This window comes from Candoia aspera, chromosome 1, assembly GCF_035149785.1.
Source record: "Candoia aspera isolate rCanAsp1 chromosome 1, rCanAsp1.hap2, whole genome shotgun sequence".
In the NCBI taxonomy this organism is placed as follows: domain Eukaryota; kingdom Metazoa; phylum Chordata; class Lepidosauria; order Squamata; family Boidae; genus Candoia; species Candoia aspera.
Genome location: NC_086153.1, coordinates 172661567 through 172682198, shown reverse-complemented (window position 1 = coordinate 172682198; position 20632 = coordinate 172661567). Strand labels below are relative to the sequence as shown.

The 20632-nt window shown below is 38.4% G+C and overlaps 1 protein-coding gene across 4 annotated transcripts in view; it reads left to right on the top strand.

Moving 5' to 3' along the window:
• The window catches only part of MAP2 (microtubule associated protein 2), a 263185-nt gene that overhangs the window by 207581 nt on the left and 34972 nt on the right, over positions 1-20632 (top strand). For 3 of the 4 annotated variants that reach the window (XM_063317929.1, XM_063317927.1, XM_063317926.1), the window contains exons 1-3: positions 14512-18317; positions 18517-18723; positions 19433-19567. In XM_063317929.1, coding sequence (XP_063173999.1) covers positions 14516-18317; positions 18517-18723; positions 19433-19567 — 4144 coding nt within the window. In that variant the 5' untranslated portion in view covers positions 14512-14515. Of the gene's footprint in view, positions 1-8913; positions 9159-10199; positions 10201-14507; positions 18318-18516; positions 18724-19432; positions 19568-20632 lie in introns of those variants that run through there. The other variant, XM_063317930.1, reaches the window with a different exon arrangement.

Sequence of the window (20632 nt, the reverse complement as noted above, 5' to 3'; positions counted from 1 at the left end):
AAGGTACATCCACACAAATGAGTACACAAAATGGATATAGTCATTCACCTTTAATATGTTCAAAAATAGATTCTCCCATCTCTGTTATCGCTATTTAAACAGGATGTTTAGAAATGATTCTGCTTAAAAAAAAGTCTCCCATCTTTAGAACACATTTTAAAATTGTTCCTCTCAAATACAGCTCTTCCATCTTTAAAATGTATTTAAGAATTAATCTGGCTATCTCCCTTGAAAGAAATCAGCTGGAAGGGTGGAAGCTCCAGTGGCTTGTACTACAGTAGCTGTGTGAGGTAAGGGACCCTCACCTGTCAAAAGCAGGATAAAAGGTCATTGAGACCTTGTTGGAATTTTGTCCATAGAATTTTTTCCACTCCAGTTTAAGCCAATGGATCACCAGAACTGCTGCTGTTTGATATGGGATGTATTTCCCTTAAAGGTAAAGGTAAAGGTTTCCCTTGACATGAAGTCCAGTCGTGTCCGACTCTAGGGGGTGGTGCTCATTCATCTCCGTTTCAAAGCCGAAGAGCCGGCGTTTGTCCGTAGACACTTCCTCCGTGGTCATGTGGCCAGCATGACTACACAGAACGCCGTTACCTGCCCGCCGAAGTGGTGCCTATTAATCTACTCACATTTGCATGTTTCCCTTACTTATGGTCAATTTCTGGCAAGAATGTTCCTCTCCCCATGCAAGTCAATTAATGTATCATTTGAATGACTTGCATTTGGGTAAAAGGATCTCTGTTGTTGAAACTCTGAAGTGGAGAGCTATCCTATCTTGGCTGCAGAAATCCCAGCGATCACTTGATGGCAGCAAAGAAATTTGGAAAACTCTACATCTGTGCTGCTGTCTAGTGGTGGTCTGCTCTAAGATAGCCTTGGTAGCAGGGGAGTTGCCTGGTAGATACTGAAATATAATTTGGTAAGTGATCCCCAAATCTCCAGATTAATTTTATAGTTTAGTCACGTGACCATATCAGTGGGTAACAGAACAACAGATATTAAAACAGGAATAGGAAATATAAAATCACAAAAAAAAGAAAAAGAAAAAACTGTATCAACCTAATTCATAGAATTTCATCACACTTGCAGTCAACTCCAATCTGTTCTAAATGTTCTATCTTCTTCTGGATAGTCTTTGATATGAAAGAGGGTGTCTTCCTGGTAATACGCAGGTTCATTCTCTAGAAGAAATATGACAATTATTCTGATTGTCTCAATTCTTACATTTTAAAAAAAGGTCCTGATGTCAGACCTTGCTACAGAGTATAGTTTGCAGTCAAATAAGATATGTACACTGTCTTCAGTAGCTAGAGTAGCACATATTCACAACCTTTCTGTGAAACCTCCCATACCTTACCATGGAATCAAACTGTTAAAATGTGCTCTGGAAAAAAACGCACCTAAGATGTTGTAGCATGTGAATTGTTCAGTGCTTTTCTGTTTGAACAATTATGTTGTGCCAGCCATTTCAGAGACTTAACAAATGTAAGGGGTGCAATGTCATCTTGTGCAGCGACATCCAGAAGCCTTTGTTTGAAGTTTTTCTTTATCTTCAGGCCTGCTTGAGCTAGAGATAAGAGAGAAAAACCGTACCTAGAAACAGTGTTTGTAATTTGAGCAGCCCAAGTAAAAGGAGACTTGTTAAAATCTACTCTTCAAAGCACAACTTGGTAATCAGTCCGAATCCATTGATAAAATCTTCTGCCAGTAGCTAAATACTTTAATCATAAGGTAACTTTGTATGAAAAGTATTCCCAGCTTGGCCCCAACAGCAGAGGCTGGGGTGAATTTATACAGCCTCAAGATGCATTTCAGAAGAGAGGATTGTATTTGTTTCAATAAGGGAGCATTGATGAGTTCCCATAGTTCTGCACCATAAGTTATCATTGGAACTATTTTAGCATTCTAGACCTTGTTAATTGGAATTGTGGATAACTATGGTTGATGAGAGCTGGACCATAAGGAAGGCTGAGAGAAGGAAGATCGATGCTTTTGAACTGTGGTGTTGGAGGAAAATTCTGAGAGTGCCTTGGACTGCAAGAAGATCAAACCAGTCCATCCTCCAGGAAATAAAGCCAGACTGCTCACTTGAGGGAATGATATTAAAGGCAAAACTGAAATAGTTTGGCCACATAATGAGAAGACAGGACACCCTGGAGAAGACGCTGATGCTAGGGAGAGTGGAAGGCAAAAGGAAGAGGGGCCGACCAAGGGCAAGGTGGATGGATGATATTCTAGAGGTGACGGACTCATCCCTGGGGGAGCTGGGGGTGTTGACGACCAACAGGAAGCTCTGGCGTGGGCTGGTCCATGAAGTCACGAAGAGTCGGAAGCGACTAAATGAATAAACAACAACAATGGTTGATGAACTGCATTATTGAATTAGTACTGGTTATAGCCATTAGTGAACTCTTCTTAAAATGCAGAAGTCAGGAACCTGTTCTCAAAAGACAACACTTAGATGTAGGTAAGATTTAACTTGGTATATGTGCTCCATTTCCAGACACCAATTACATCTGGTCTGACTCTTTCCAGAGATGACCACCTTAATCTTAGCCTTATGAATATTCAGAAAATTGATTTCACAAGAGTAGATAAATCTATGAAACAGTCTTCTCATCCCTACCTGGGTGTGAGACATCTATACCATGCCATCTGCATAAAGCAGGATGTTTACGTGTTTGTTTTTAACTTTTGGTGTGTGCACTTTGGGATATCAGTTTGACAACATAGGAGCCAATATGCCTCGCTGTCTGACTCTTTTAGAGCTACACATTTTCCCAGTTAGGGAGCCATTCACACCAGTACGAATCCTTAGACAGGAATTTGAATATAAGTGAAATAAAGTGATTCTCCAATTATTCATGGTAGAAAATGGATTCCTGCAATTGCAGGAATATCATTGTACTCTTGAAAAGGGTACTCAGTAAAGTTTTAAGAAGTGGTGGAAGGTGAGGAAGTACACTGTTTTAATTTATCATAATAGTCCACAGCAACATCATGTCACTTCCACTTGGCATGTGTTGCTGTTTGAAACCCTGGACTGGAGAAAAAAATTTAAAAGGCATGTATCAGTAGTGAGCCATGCCCAGTTGCTGGTCTCCCAGTAGCTACTCAAGCACCCCAGGTATTAATACAGGTTTACTTATATGGCCTGAGTTAGTCCACAGGGAAGGAAGTGCCTCCTCTTACCATGCTATCCCTGCCACAGATGCAACATGTGAGATGCCAGGGGAATACACCTCCAAGAAGGATGGTTAGTGTAGCAACAATAACGTAGTTACAATAGTATTTAATCTGTTTAAAATACTTGATCATACTTCATGTTTTAAATTCATTTAGTACATTCCATCTATCTTTTTATCTTTTTTTTATAGTATCCATGCTTATTTATTAAATGAGTAAATTACAGTCAGCTAATGTGAAGCCATTGCGTTGATATTGAGTAACAAAATAGGCAGAGGTGTGGACAACCCAAAACTGTACTCAGAATCATATATGGTAGTCAACTAGAGGCTTTATAAACTCCTTAAATTTATCTAGCTGAACAGAGTTGGATGGGCCTTTCAGGTGGCAAACCACAATATATGGCTAGTGGGCAGCAGCATTTATCTTGGTGGGTTACAAATGATAGTGCCTGCCTTTTCACTTGTTTGCACAGAGTAGAGTTGAAAACCACATATTCTGTGCTGTGGCCTTGCACATATTAGCTGCAGATATATGCAACTAAAAAGGCTAGATGCTCTATTTGGCACAGAATACTTTTTTTCCCAGGTCAAAAAAAAAAACAATATTGGATTTTAGTGGCATCCTGGGCTCCCCTAAGTCTGTGGAACCAGGGCAAAAAACAGTGGGAAGTATGGCTGGGCTGTTAGACTGCATCTGAAGAGACCCAGGTTCAAGCCCTGATCAACCACAAAACTTGCTGGGTGACTTTGCTTCAGTCATTTTCTCTCCATTCAGCTTAGCTCAGAAGATGGTTGTAAGAATAAAATTAGAGGAGGTTGTCATCTATACTATTTTGAGAAAAGTCTAGAGATACTTATTTGTTATTTATATACTTGAGCTTGTATACTTCTTCACTCTGTAGACTCTAAGCAACATATATGCAAAAATAAATGCATGCAATAATTAATAGTTACAAAATATGGACAGGGTGAAGAAAAAAACTATATATGATTTAATGTCATTTAAGTTGAAATGTAATAAAAATAAATCCAATTTAGTGTGATAATAAGATGACTCTCCAGGTATTTAATAATCTTCCAGTTTGGCCTCATTAAAAATTATAGTGCAGTGACCATTTTTGGAAGGGCTCTGAGGGATATGTCTAAGGTTTGGGGACCATGTAGACCTGGACCCAGCTTGGGTTTTCTTGACCTACAATTTTCAGTGTAATTCACCCTGTGGCCGGCCTGCCAAAGGTGGATGGGTAATCAATCATGCAGCAAACACAAACAAAAGAGAGGGGATGAGTCAGATCTCTTTTGGATCTAATTCAGCAGGGCATGCTGCTGTAGCCCCATTTTTCTAGTTTCATAGCTTGCTTCACCTGCGTAAAAGAATGAGTGGATATGTTTGCACTGCTGGGAGGAGTAAGGTACCTAATATGATTTTAATAGAACTAAGTTGAATATAGAAATTATTGTACTAAGATTTCACTTTGCAAGATTTCCTGAATGGTGGCTGATCCATTTAGTCAAACAGAATTAGGCAAAGAGATGAGATGCATCTACAGATAATTTATCTGTTCGTCTTTAATGCATTCCATGAGGCTAGCTCAGAAATAAAAACGCTGAATAAAAAGCAAGTTTTTATTTTAATCATATATGTCTGAATAAAGATTTGAAATCAAAGGGTGAGTTACAAATTAAGAAGACATATATTTTCTAAAAGTCTTAACTGGGACTAGAAGACATTTTAATTGTTTTCTCTCCACCAGAAAATAGCTTCATTAAATTATTTAATTCAGTAGTCTCCAAAAGCAGTTGAATTAAATATTCCTTTGGGTAAAATTATTTGCTGTTCAGCTACTATCCTAATAATGATGGTGCCAGAACAAACTTAATTCATGCCAAAGCTCCTTACTGCTGCAAAATGTTTTTATGTTCAGAGTTCACATTCACTTTTAGATCATTTAAACAAAAGATGACTTATTACAGTGGATAAAATAGGGGCAGAAACGTTCCAATTCTCTCCCTCCCCCATATAGCCAGGTATTGGGGTGTTATATATGTGTTCACCATGCAATCAAACACGCATAAATGCAGAGGCTTAAAAATAAGACATTTAACTATGCTGATAATAGTTTTTCTCCAGGTACTATGCCATATGATAAAGATCTGAAATACTAGAAATTTCATTGGGAAATCATGATGAGTTTTAAAACTTCAATAGAATTCAGAGCCACAGTTTAGTATTCCATTCTTTTGTTTTCAAGCTAATCCATCCTGTAGTTATTCTGAAACATTTAAAACAATACCTATTTCATTAGACTAGATGTGACCCTGCTGGGCATCTGTACCATGACAACCAGTGCTCACAAGGCCCCTTGTAGTCTAGGAACTGAGGGGCTGTTACACATCTTTCCCTCCTCCAACTTACCACTCAAGTATAAGTTGCCTTTTGAAGAACAGAGAAAAGTAGTTTGTCACATGGAGAATCATATCACGTATGACTGATCTCATAAGAAATGCGCCCTGGCTAATACACTTGTTTGATTAACTGGCTGTATATCTCCAGATCAATTGGCCCAGAGCTGGAGGGTTGAAACACTGAATCCAGAGGTTTTGTCAGAATGGCAAAATGTGCATCATGATGTTGTAATGCAAACTCTGCCCCTTATGTATAAGTGTGCGATGTCACAGTGCAGGTACAAAAGGGGCGGGGTTTATGTCATGATGTTGACATTTCATCATTTGGCCCCCATGAACATGAGAGAGAGAGAAAAAGAAAGAGGCGGCCTCTTCCAAGGCCATATCTTCATACTTGCATCGAAAAAAGTTTGCAAATTCTTTTTTTTTAACATTGTTTTCAAGTAATTTCCTAAGACTCCAGTAAAGCTAACACTCCTTAAAATTGAAATTTTATTCCAGATATTATGTGTCACAAATAATGCTAGCCTGATTCTACTCAGGCAGTGCAAATACAGTGGACCATGCAGCTGAGTATTTACCTTGGCCTCTGTATCATCCAGTTCCTCCTGTATATCATGTGACAAGAGTGGACTTTTACAGAAAATTATCCGGATTATCAGAAATCTCTTTATGCAATACTTTTTTTAAGGAAAATTGCAGAGAAAAATGTCTGTTAACTCATCTCCTGGCTAATTTTTAAATTACTTTTTTTTTTTTTAAAGTGTCTTAATTTTCTTAAAAAGTACAGATGAGAATAAAAAGATAATTCAAAACATAGAAAATATGAATACAGTTCAAATAAGGCTATAGATAAAAAGACTAGCTAATCCAAAATAACATTTTAATATATAAGAATAAAAAGAATAAAAGCAAAATAGAAGAAAGAAGAAAAAGGAAGAAATGAAGGAAATTGTCTATAGTACAAAAATAATTGTTACATCTCAATGCAAATTACTGCATGTAAATTTTAGAACAAAAAATACCTAAAATAAGAGGGTTGAAATATCCAATAATACTAAAGTGGTCTTAGTTATTTAAAATCTTGCCTGAAGAGCCTGCTTCTGTATTGCCCACGGCAGGATCCAGAGACTACTTTAGGCCCATCTGCTGTGTTTTTTATAACATTTGAATGGCAGCGGGACAGAAACAGAGATAGCTGACTTCTCTACTGTCACCTCATCTCATCAATGACTCCTCATCATTTTCTGTGTGGAAAATCTGGAGAACATGGTATAGCTGAAGATGCAGGGCTTTGAATTCTGGCTTATCTCATGTGTTGGACTTCAGCCAGTTCTAAGATTACAACATGACTTATTTTTCTTTCATGCTCCTGACATACAGGAACATATGACTACTGTAATCAGATTGTCAAAACCGAAAAGATTGAGTTGAGAATGGGTACCACTGGATTTAATCTTTGCTTCCTTTTAGAATGAGGGTTCTGAAGCACTCACTCTTCCAAATTTCCAGTGAAATTTGCTGAAGATGGGATGTTTTTATTTAGCTAGGGTAAACTTGTATCCTATGTGCAGAACATTTGACAAATAGAGGTCTTCTAGAAACAAAGAATACAAGTTTGTTATGTGTACTTTTCTTTTTCCTTTTTGAAGGAAAGTAGTGTTTTTGCAAATAGTGTTTTTTTCTCAGTCTGTCAAGCAATCAAGGCAAGATGCATTATATTATATTATATATTATATTATATTATATTATATTATATTATATTATATTAAATCAATATTTGTCCTTATTTTTTCCAATTCTGTTTTCATTCGGTGTGGCATCCTATTCCGTGCCTGTTTTCACATGCTGTTTAAGGATTTGTGCCCTGATCCAGGGAGTTACGCTGAGGTTGGAATAGATGCTCCAGATAGCGTTGCAGCACCTGCAAGGGCTCCCTGGGTGCACTTTGGTAGAGACCGTAGTTTTGCTCTTTGTTTCCTGTTCCTAGTTTTAGCTGTACTTCCAACAAAGTGAAATTCCAGTGGACAGCAAAGGATATGCATTGGGTTACATGCAAAATATCTGTGGTAGAGTCTAACCTGCTAAGAGCATTCCTTATTATGTAATGGGTAAATGAAAATAACTTTTTAAAATGAGCCCCTACAGGCTTTACTCATTCTCTTTTTAACATTGGGCACATCAGTGTTCCATTGATCGTTTAATAACAATATAAAATAAGCAAAGATAATGCAGATAAGAGCAGTAAAGGCCCAAGAGAAGCAATAAAGGGAGAGCAGAAGTAGAAATAAAACTACTATTAAATGGGGGAAAATTAAGTCCCAGTTATCTGAAAAGGTACTGTAAAGCAGCAGTCTGCCATGGAAAATGCAACAGTGAGAGGGCTAATCAGGAGTTCCGCTGAACAGGTTGCAATACCTCAGGCAGCCTTACTGAAAAATTCCTCAGATCCCAGGGGATCTGAGGACAAAAATAGCTTCCTAATGAAGAAGGCATGCTCAGCTATGCTGATTCCAGACCATTTAGAACAGTGTTTCTCAAACTTGGCAACTTTAAGATGTGTGTTTGGCTGACTGGGGAATTCTGGGAGTTGAAGTTCACATGTCTTACTCCAAGTTAGTCTTTTTTTTTTTTAATCCGTTCATCGTGTCCGATTCTCGGACACTGCCTGGACCAGTCCCTGCAGTTTTCTTGGCAAGGTTTTTCGGAAGTGGTTTGCCCTTGCCTGCTTCCCAGGGCTGAGAGAGAGCGACTGGCCCAAGGTCCCCCAGCTGGCTTCAGGCCTAAGGCAGGGCCGCAACTGGGGGGGGCAAGTGGGGCATGTGCCCTGGGCACTGCGCTGGAGGGACACCAAAATGAGCGCTGGGGGGATGCCAAAATGGGCGTGGAATCCATGTTTTCCCCAGGTGACACAGACCCTAGTTGCGGGCCTCCCCTAAGGCGGGTCTAGAACTCCCGGTCTCCCAGTTAACCCATAGTTTTTCAATAGCTATATTCACCAGGGAACCACAAAACATTCTCAGTTCTTTCTTTCTTACTTAAAAACAAACTCTGTTTTTTTCCTTACATTGCACCAAAATGTTATTAGTTGAACTAGAGCACACTTTTTAAGGGAAAAAAGTAGAATATTAAGGCATTAAGTCATTAAAAAAAAACAGTGCATACCTATTTTATAGTTCTTGAAGCAGGTAAACAGAAATATATAGCTTCCGTGCAGACCTGAAAATGTTTAATATGTGTATACCTTATAATATCTGTTAATCTTGAAGATGTTGCCTCATTTTTCCATACTTTCCTTCTCCTTCCTGCTCCCCCAAAGAAGAAGAAGAGGAAGAAGAAGAAACAGTCAAAGGTCCCATGGCTGATGACCCCAAACCTGATGTTCCCCTTGATGAGAAGCATGAGAAAAGGAGTGGGCCTGCTGAGCCTTTGGAACAAACAGAGAGTTTCTCAGAGGCCCAGCAGGATTCCTTTCCTGAAGATCAAGTGAATCACAATGGGGAAAATATAATCCTCATTGAAAAGGAAACCTCAAAAGCAAAACTGCCTTCCTCCGGTGAGGAAGTTATGCCTGCATTAGGGATCTGCATGTGTTGGCTGCATATGAACTGCTCTCCAGCTTTCTCCCCATTCTCTCATTGGCTTTTCTTCCCATTGATTTGTCCTCTTGGTTAATGCTCTTGTTATTATGCTTGAAGAGTGTGCACATGGCAAGCCAAAGGCTGTATAATCACATGGTTTCCCACCACTGCAGTAGATTCCTGACTTTTTAGGAAGCGTTTTCTACCCATGATACGGTTTGCAGTGCAGCCAAGCTGATATACCATCCCTCGCTCCCTCCTCGTTGCAGATGTGTTTGCCAGTCACATTGCTAATCTTTGTGTGTGTGTGTGTATATATATATATATATTTCATTTCATTTTGGTACAGAGGTTCATCTGTTTTTCATTTCAAGAAACAAACTGATCAACCCTGACTATGGCATAAAATGCTTAATTTGTAAAATTTGTTCATGCTGTGCAATCTACTTTTGCTTATGCTTCAGTACATTCTGCCTCAATTTCCCTAAGGCTACTGCTTCTTATATCACATCTTTACCATTCATTGCAGCCCACCATGACGCTTGTTTGCCATTGCCAGGATTTTGAGTTTTGATCTATTTTATCCTTCTTTCCAGCTGATTATCTGAGTGGAAGTCCCAATGTGAGAAGAAAATTCACATGAATCACATTTTATACCATAGTGAAGGTCTAAATATAAAACTCAGAATTTTTCTTTGAATTATATGGCTTATTCTTAATAAACCAGATTAGTTGTAATCTAGAATACAGTATATACTCACATTTCTCTGCACATGATAGCACAAGCCCTTGCACAAATAATTGTGCACCAGTTAAACCTAATTTCCATTCTAAGAATATTTATGGAAAGTCTAATTAAAGCTATCATACATAGCTGAAAATACATCATAACAGCTGTAACTCACAGAATTAACTTTGCTTCTTACTTCACTAAGGTTTCATCGTCCCTTGACTATATCGACAAGCAGGTAAACCAAGCTAGTTGTGATAGGGAGTATACATGAATATAATCTCAGGTAATGAGGGTCGTGTGAGCAGGCTAATGCAGTTTGGGATACCAGCACTGGAAAGAGTTAATGTTCTCTCCTCCCACATGACTTTTCCATGTTTACATTTCCCCTCTACAAGCACTTGGCTCCATAGTTGCTGTTAAGGTTTTAAAAAAATATGCAAGATTCTAGTCATTGATGAATCTTCACATCATTTGTGTCAAAAGTGACTTAGCTAATGAATCATACAATAAAAGAACTGAGGATAAGTTCTTTTACTGGGTAGTCACTAGATAAGACAGGTGAGAAAGTATAGGAAAGACATTCATTTTCAGTGCATTGGACCAATATAATTTAGTTAATTCATATGTGCCCTTAAATAAGGGGTGAATTTGAAATTAATTATTGAAGATGGTAGATTCCCAGGCAGACTTGGTAAACTTCAAAATGCAGTAGCTTATCTTGGCAAGTCCATTCAACAGAATACTTTTGAGCCAACATTCACTGCCACATTCACTGATATGATCTAATTGTTTGTAATTTTCCTCAGAAAGAATTAATGGTTGGAATGAGTCATAGTAGAAAGTTCACTGAAAAATCAACAACATGTGATGAAAAAAATAATAAAAATGGGAAATAAGATAACAGAAAATTGGCGTATCCTCTCTATCGTAAGTTTAAGACATTGTATAAGACTATGGTGGGTGTTTACAGAAGTAGAGACAGTGTTTGAAACAAAAAAGAAAAAAAACAAACTTAACAAATTAAAGCTTGAAATAATTTAAACATAGGCCTCAGCTATTGGGGCCATTAGAAGCCGGGCAGAAGTCTTGAAAATTAAGATAAGGTCAGAAGCTGGCACTCTGCTTTGCTACATGCCATCTTATCTCTCACTCTCTTTTCATTTAATGTTTGCATTTTAATGTGGAGAAAGGAGTTGGCAGACATCAAGAATGGTTAACTGGCAGAAGTTCTCCAGGGTTTTAGATCTGAATCTTTCCCAGCTCTACCTGCAGAAGACTGGGATTTTTTGTATGCGCAAGCTTTTCATCTTGGAAGCAGTGGAGTCTATGGCAAATGTAAATAATAGAGATCCACTGTTTTCTCCTACTATTTGTTTTGAGGACACAAAGATGCCCTGTGCAGGGCATTTGAAAGAGGCATCTTTCAAAGCACATTAGTGCAAGCAAAGCATTGCTCTTTGAAGCAGCTGTGTCCTTTGGAAAGCTCCCGTGGCTGCTTTGAAGGCTGTTCCTAGATGTCTATACCTGCCTGTGCCTGCACAGCTCCTTTTCTTTAGCAGCCCTGACAGATGTCTGGGCGTGCACAGGTAGGTGCACGGGACTAGAGAACCTTTGAAGCAACCATGCAAGCTTCCCAAAAAATGCAGCCACTTTAATACTTTGCTTCAAGGATGGGTACTTTGCTTGCACTGACATACTTTATGAAATACTTCTTTTGAATGCCTTGCACAGCCACTCCATCTACTATGACCCAACCATATATTTCTAAACTGTTTTTTTCTGAGGCAGAAATTATTTCCCATTATGGAAGATTCAAACCAAACCAAACAAAAATGCTTTTCCTTTTCCAGACAATGTATGTATGTATTTTCTTAGTCTTTTGTAGAACTGTTTATCCACTGGCTATAAAGCAGGCACAAGCTTTCTTTTCAAACCAGAAGCAATATACTTTTGCTTTGAAGCTCAGCTTTCTCAACCTTTAACCCTGGAGGAACCCTTGAAATATTTTTCAGGCCTCAGGGAACCCCTGCACATTCAGGCTCAAATATAGGCCAGACGTTACAAAAATTATGATATTCATTTCATGCGTAGGCCTGTATGTATTCACTAATAGTATTCTTAAACAAAAAATAAAGAATGAAACTTACCTCTTTAATGTGAAGTTGCCCGAATTTGAAATAATTTTTTAAAATAAATTGTGATGTCCCAGGGAACCCCTAGTGACCTCTTTCAAAACCCTAGGGCTCCACGGAACCCTGGCTGAGAAACCCTGCTCTAGAGGGACAAGAGGCTATCTTTTTTTTAAATGACTGCTGGGAATGTAGGCGTTATGGTCCATTAGGGAATGGATCTGCTTCCCTTCCCGCCCCGTAAAACCCACAGAAATTAATGGGTTTTGATACAAATGAAGCAAGGATAATTCTTTGCACTGCACACCATTTTTAGAGTTCATTATCACAATCATTGATTCTGACCACATTTTTAAAGATGAGATCAGTTCATTGAGGATAGGTTGTTTAGGGGTTATTGCTCACAATAAAGTAGTCCAAATATGAACCTCCAGACTTAAAGACAACATATCATGGTTTATCATCACACTTCCAGAGGCATCTAGTCAGTCACTGTTAGAGGCAGAATTCTGGACTGGACGTTGCTCTCCATCAAGGCATTTATCTCAGGTGTTCAACATGGTGCATCAGCTAGATGAAACTTTTCAGTTCTGACACAGGATGCTACTCAGCGTAAAGAAGCCATTTTCCCAGTGTGAAACCAATTCTAAGGATTATATTGTGTGGCTTTAAACCTCTTTATTTCAGTGCTTTCAGAATGCTGTTTATCATTGGAGTTCTTCATCCTGAATCTGATGAGGGTACAAAACCATTAAAGAATTCCAGTGTTGCAAAATGCAATTGCTCTGGGAAATAAATCAAGGGCAGAAGATTACATTACAACTATGAGAAATCCTTCCCACTGTGGTAGTGTTTTTCCTCCAGTTTCCTCCTTTTAGGATTAGAACAGTCATTTCCAACATGTTGCTCCTCAGATGTATTGGATAATAACTCTTATATTTCATAGCCTAGACTTCCTAGCCAGCTTTCCAAATGGGGAGGCTCATTGAGAAGGATCCTACTGACATTTATATGTTTTGCAGCCCAATTCAGATGCCTCATTGAGCCCTGGGCTTGCCAATAATTCTGGATGAGTGTTCACATTTTGAATTCTTACAAAATAAATGAATATGCCTTTTGCTGCATAGTGAGCTGAAATGGTTCCTACTGAAATAATGAAGAATTCAATGCTTTGCCAAGGTTCTTTGTCAGAACTGGTCTTAAACATGTGTAAATGGATAGCCATTATTACAGCATGATGTACTAGCCTGAGATAGATAGATGATGATAGATAGATAGATAGATAGATAGATAGATAGATAGATAGATAGATAGATAGATAGATGATAGAGACTGCCCCAATAATTGATCTGGGGGAACTCCATAATATGTTTTGAAAAAGCGCCATTATATAAATTAGGGTTGTGCTGCTTAAAAAATGATTAGGAAGAACTGTGTTATACCTTGCTCAAATGCAAGTGCAATGCCTATTCAGTAAAACACATGTACCTTTTTTTTTTCAGTCTTCCATGTGAGCCCAAAAAACGATGTGCATTAAAGACACACTTCTTTAAGAACTTGATTTATTAAATGTTTGCATATTTTCTTCAGGGTTGCATGAAGGTCCAAGAAAAGGTGTACATGCTTTAATGAATAGCAGTGAGGTATTGTCCTTGGGGTTGAGTGAAGTATTGAACACTTTCTTTGAGTCATTGTCAAAGCATGCACAGTCATACTATAAATGTTAACATGTAATATATGCAAAGATCAAAAACTGAATTCAGTTATTTTTGAAATAATTGAATGCAATTATTTTTGAAATGTTAAAAATGTCAGAGTTACAGTATAGTGATTTTGTATGAGGCAGTTATAGGTACGAACATTCTATCTTAGTCTTGTGTTTCTCAAGAACAGTTTCATGATAGTAGAGTTTTTAAAAAATATATTTGAAAAACCAGCCCCCCCTCCCCCCCAATCTGTATCAAATGTAGATTGGTGTATACATTTCTGTCTTACCCTGATTTGGCAGGCTCAGACAAGAGGAATAATGTCATTAAATGGATATAAGATTTTGAATTTTAAATATAACACATAGAAGCATGCATACACACACACACACACACACACACACACACACACTTATGCCCTTATATATTGTATTCCAGAACCTTATCTCAACTTCATTGCATGGTAAAGCTTTCTAAGGTGAAGTTGAATTTATTTTTAATATAATAATTTTGGAAAAAATGAGCCTGTTACAGACATATTTAATAAAATACAGTTAGGTTTATCTCTATAAGATCGATTATTAATAATGTCCTAAGAGAGAGTAAAATGTAATAATGTAAATGGAGTTCTCATTAGATTTTCTAGTTGCATGTTTTTACCACTCTGCCATGCCAAATTATGCTATAAACTAGTTTTCTTTTTTATAAATGCTTTCTGTAATCTGTTCTAAAATCCAATGCAACAACTACAGATTTACTTTCAGCCTCGAAGATGGAAATCCATGGACAGGAAGGTACAGGCCTTTTTGCAGCTGCGCCCTTGGGCACCAAGGAACAAGATAAAGAAGGGAAGCCCAGCGAGCACCCCGCCCAAGGTGCCTTAGTTCCACAGCCAGCAAAAACAGAGACTATAGGAGTGAGAGACGCACAGCCCACGGGAGAAGAGATGACATTCCCATCTGGGTTGGGAGAGACTTTGGATGCCACGCTGCTAAAGAAAGAAGAGAAGGCCTCCATACCTCAAGAGCAAAAGGATGGGTCAACACAGTTTCACAAGAAAAGTACACTAGATGAAAAGGCCACCGAGACCCAGAAACCTGCAACAGAAGCACCACCCTTGGAATCTAAAGAGGAGCAGATGAATATTACAAAAAATGACTTTACCTCTCCTGCAAGCATTGGTTCTTCTTCCCCTCCAGAATCTATAGTGGACATAACAGGCACAGTAACAAGTGCCTTTTTTTCTGAAACCTTACCAGCTGTTGAACATACATTTGAACCAGAAGAGAGTAGCAAAACAACACAAAAGTCTGCTATTACAGAGATTACCAAAGACCTTTCAAAAGATCAAACAATGAACAAGGAAGACATAAAAATACAGGAAGAAGAATTTGCAGTGGTGGCTGCAAGTGCCTCACAAGCCATTGCAGACCAAACCCCCAGCCAGGTTCCTCTTTGGGAAGAAGAAAAAGATATGACCGAGGATGAAAGCGATGAAGAGAAGTACTCCGTTTCCAGTAGACAAAAGCTCAGAGCATTAGATGATCGACCTCTTGCTATTTGTGACCAAAACCCAATGGCTTTGGGTAAAGAAGTTATGGGAAAAGACACTGATCCTAAAGAAGCATGTGATGCTCACCAAGCAGAAGATGTGGGGATAACTGGGGAATTGACCACATGGGATATTAAAAAAGAGGAGAAAAAACACAGTACTGAGGTCCTGGCAGACCAATTCAGTAAAGATTTTTTTCCTGAAAAAGATGAAGAGTGTTTGGATATTGCTGTGTTGCATGAAACAATAGAGAAAGCCCCATCTGAACCACATAAAGAACCTCAGGAAGACAAAGGTTCTGAAAAAGAAGGGAAAGGTAAAGTGTTTCCTGTTACAGATTCAGATCCCCAACAGATGAGGATAGAAGAAGATAAATCAGGTATGTCTACATACTTCGAAACTTCCACTCTTAAAGATGAAGTTATCAAGAGGGATAAAGTACAGCAAGGCAATGATTACTATGAACTGAGTGATTCAAAAGAACAGATTTATGATGTTTACCATAAAGATTCCCTTGTATCTAAAAAGACTGATGAATATCAGCCAGAGGCATACCAGCAGCCCAGTCCACCTCATGAAATTGGATACAGTACTCTTGCCCAGAGTTTCCCAGAAGATGATTCCAAGGAACCTCGCTCTCCTCCAGAAAGAATGTATACTATTGACCCAAATGTGTATGGAGATAAGAGAGAACTCCACAGTAAAAATAAAGATGACTTAACTCTCAGCAGGAGCTTAGGGCTTGGTGGAAGATCCGCTATAGAACAGAGAAGTATGTCAATTAATCTCCCAATGTCCTGCTTGGATTCTATAGCACTAGGGTTTAACTTTGGACATACTCATGACCTTTCACCTTTAGGTTCAGATATTTTAGATACAGCTAGTGGAGATGAAGGTGATGATTACTTGCCTGCCACCACCCCAGCAGCAGAAAAAGCTCCCTCCTTCCCAACCGAAAGTAGGGAAGAGGAAGATGAGAAGACAGAAGAGTCCAAATTCAGAGAATCAGGAGAGATTCAGGTGGAGCCTTTATATGAATCACCTTTCCTGGCTAAAGATTATTACAAAAATGGGACTGTAATGGCTCCTGACTTACCTGAAATGTTAGATTTAGCTGGCACAAGGTCAAGACTAGCATCCATGAGTGCAGATACAGAGGTAGCACAACGGAAATCTGTTCATGCAGAGGTGGTTGTTGAGGACAGTTCTGCAATCCAGCACCTTATGACTGATGAAAACCACATGAGTCTAAAAGCTGACAGCCAAATAGAAGACTTAGGCTACTGTGTTTTCAACAAATACACAGTACCGCTACCATCTCCAGTTCAGGACAGTGAGAATTTGACAGGAGAAAGCTGCCCCTTTGAGGAGAAAATGAGAAGAGGTGTAGTTACAGATCTCTCATTGATAGAAGTGAAGTTGGCAGCAGCTGAGAGATCCTGTGATGAAAAAGAGGTCTCTGATGACTCAGCAGTTTGGGGTCAGGACTTTGAACAGGAGAGAAAAGCTATTGATAAATTAGATACTGTGTTAGAAAAAAGTGAGGAACATGCTGATGCTAAAGAAATATCTTTTCCTGAGGATACTGAACATGAAATAAAGCTTGGTTCAGAGTTAGCGGATGTTAATGATAAAACTCTAGTTGGACCAGAAGGAGTTTCTTCATTAACTCAGAAAGAGGAAAGTGCTATTTGTGTTGCTGCAGAGATAGACGAGGCAGAAATGTCCTGCAAACCAGACTATGATGCTATAAAGCTTGATATGGATTCTGCTGCTCGGCAAGTGGAACAGGAATATCAGAGTAAGTTAGGAGGTCATATCACTGAATTAGTTTCAAAGGAGAATAAAGAAGATCCAGAAAAGAACCTCTTTACAGTAAATCAAGAACCCGATCTATGTGCAAAAATGGAGTCTAGTCATATGAAAGATACAGCCAGACTGTCTGAAATTGAAGTTAAGGAAAAAGGAGCCAAGCCTGATCTGGTGCACCAGGAAGCAGTAGATAAAGAAGAATCTTATGAGTCTAGTGGAGATAATGGTCAAGTGCAAGAGGGCTTGTCTGGAGAAATTTCAAAGCCATGTGAAGGCAAAATACAACAAGAAAGCCCATCTCTATCAGAAGAAAAAAATGCAGCACGTTTTCCATTGGGACAGCCTGTTACAGAAACAGATATGTCAAAAGTTGGTCAAGGAGAAGCGACAGAAACTCAAAGGGAGAACATAATACAGCACGAAGAAGATCAGGTAGATACTTTGGCATTAGTTGGCACTGAGAATGCTGAGAATTTACCCTGTGATTTAAAATATGAGAAAGTAAAAGGAAATGTGGAAGAAGAACAAAAGGAAGAGATTAAGCAGATGGAAGAACAAGAGGAAGATTTTAAGAAAACAGAAGAGGAAATCAAGCACAGGGAAGAACATAAAGAAGAGATTAAAAATGCAGAACAACATGAAGAGATTGAGCAAGTGAAACATGAGGTAGAGATTGAGGAAGATGAACATAAAGAAGAGAGTCAGCAGAAAGAAGGGGAAGAAATCAAGCAAGCAGGTGGATTAGAGGAGGAAAAAGATCAAGAAGAGGAAATCAGTAAGCCAACAAGTAAAGAAGAGAACTTGGAGAGACCTAGTGAAGAAGTCTGTAAAGCTATCCCTGTGGAGATACCTGAGCTCAAAGGAGCAGTAGAATCTGTTGTTACAGTTGAGGATGATTTCATTACAATAGTACAGACAACAATTGATGATGGAGAAGCCGATTCCTACAGTGTTCGCTTTGCTGAAGCTGCACAGACTGATACAGGAGGAGAAGGTTTCCATACTGAGGAAGAGCTGGATATGGAGGCCGAAGTGATTGTTCCTGTTGAAGCAGACTCAAAAGAAAGATCTCTAGAACCTCCTGGCTCACCTGAACAGGAAGAAATCCCATTAACCGACTACAAGACAGAAATGTATGACGATTATAAAGACGAAACAACAATTGATGACTCAGTCCTGGAGACCGACAGCATATGGGTGGATACTCAAGGTGTGCCTTATGCTTTTTCATTCATTCATTTTGTTTCCAGTATACTATATTAGTAATTAAAAATAATTAATTGTAGTGAAGTCATGAATGTTATTAAAATAATATCAGCATGAATCAACCTAATTGTTTAAAAAATGATATCCCAGCAAAGTACAAATAACTAATCCTGTTTTTGTTATAATTTACTCTGATCCTGCAGATGATGATAGGAGCATCATGACGGAACAGTTAGAGATTGTTCCTAAAGAGGAGAAATCAGAGAGAGAATTGCGGAGACCGTCTCTTGATAAACATAAAAAAGAAAAACCTTTAAAAACTGGGAGAGGCAGGATTTCTACTCCTGAAAGAAAAATAGCTAAAAAGGAACCTAGCACAGTCTCCAGAGATGAAGTGAGAAGGAAAAAAGGTTTATATAATACTTGCTCTTTTTCCTTTTATGCCATACTATGGGTTGTTCATCTGTGTACCTTTCCATTAAGGACATATGTTTGTGCTAATGGTAAGACATATAGTCCATACTACTACCATTGCTCCAGTTGTATGCTGGTGGTAACAGCAGGTAAACATTATAAATAGCAATTCATCTATTAAGATTCACTAGTCCTGAGAAATGTCAGCATAAAATCAAACTATCTGCCCTAATAATACTGGTGCTCTGGGTACCCAACTAGCAATAGATGTCAAACCACAGTTAGGTTGGGAGCCTTCAAAACTGAATGTCCCTCCAGGATCCTCTTGTACTTAATGTGAGCCAGTATGCCTTTCCTTCCATAGCTTCATAAGCTGCCCAGCACTGAGGCTATCTGAGATGTTCAGACCGTGGAATGGATCAGCATGACACAGGGGTGCAGATTGGAACAGAAGGAGTTCACTTTTCCCGCATGTTAAGACGATACATGCATTTTTAATAAAATGGTGGTGTTTTTGGAAGGGATATGTGTGGATGGGATGACAGAGTCAGGGAAGGCTTTACAGAACGTGTGGGCATTGGTACACTCAGGTCAGAGTTAAATGGCTAAGTTGGCACCAACAGCCAAGATGTTGATTTGTTGAAATATATTTCTACTTCTAATTTTTTTATTTCTGATTGTATGCTCTTGTTTTCTTGTCTATAGCTGTGTATAAGAAAGCTGAACTTTCTAAAAAAGCTGAAGTTCAGGCTCACTCTCCTTCCAGGAAAATCATTTTAAAACCTGCTATCAAACATACTAGACCAACTCATCACTCCTGTGTTAAGCGGAAGCAGACAGGTGACTGTGCTGTCTTGAATTTATGCAATGTGGCCGGCAAACATAGACATTACTATTCTCATCATTATTCTCATTATTATTATTATTATTATTATTTGCAATCTCATTGCTCTAGTGGCTGCTCTAATTTTGATTTCGATCTTTTCCCTCTGAGACTCTTTCAGCTCTCATGAATGATACTGCTTTTTTTTTGTATCATACTCTTTTAATTTTTTATTATTATTATTATTATTATTATTATTATTATTATTATTCAGAGGCCATGTTCATGAATGCTTACCATGCTTGGACTTCCCAAGTTCCGTAGCTGTTTATTGTTACAATGGTGTTGTATAAATTTCTCTATTTTGCTTTTTTTTGTTTTTTTTTTGCTCTGTTCTGGTGGGAAAGTGCAAATGGCTTTGAACCATGTTTTACATTTTTCTTTTATTTTTTTACTGTTTTTCCTCTCATGCATAATAATAAGAAGTTCAGCATTATTCCAATTTATATTGTGTGCAATAACCCTTTCAAATTGATGGCTGATTTATGTCTTAAAAGTTTGATACATTAAAGCACGAAATGTGAAAAAAGTGGATATTTTAAAACAGAAAACTTTCCCAGGTATGAGTATTTGCTTGCAAGGAAAAACTTGGAAAATACAGGAAAAGAAAATGAGGGAATACTTGAAGCTAAATATATCTCCGTTGTTATTTAGGATATGAATCTCCTAGATTGTGCAGTACTTTGCAGTTGAAGAGATTAATTGACATAATCCTCAAGAAGCAGCATTTGTGCAAATCCTTTTGAGGACTGATTTGCCCAATTGCCCGTTGGGTTTCATGCAAGAATTGATTGGAGTATGCATCTTATCCTTACATATTTGGTCACATGTGTTCTTTATTACCATCAAAGGGGAGATGAATAAAGACCACCTTTATCTCTTCATTGTATATACATAATTACAATGCACATGAGATAATGCTGCTAATTCCAGGAAATAGTTTTTCCTGGCAGTTCCAAAATATTCCTCCTCTAGTTTTTCTGTGGATGTACTGTAAGATTGTAAAACTGGAGTGCCAATCC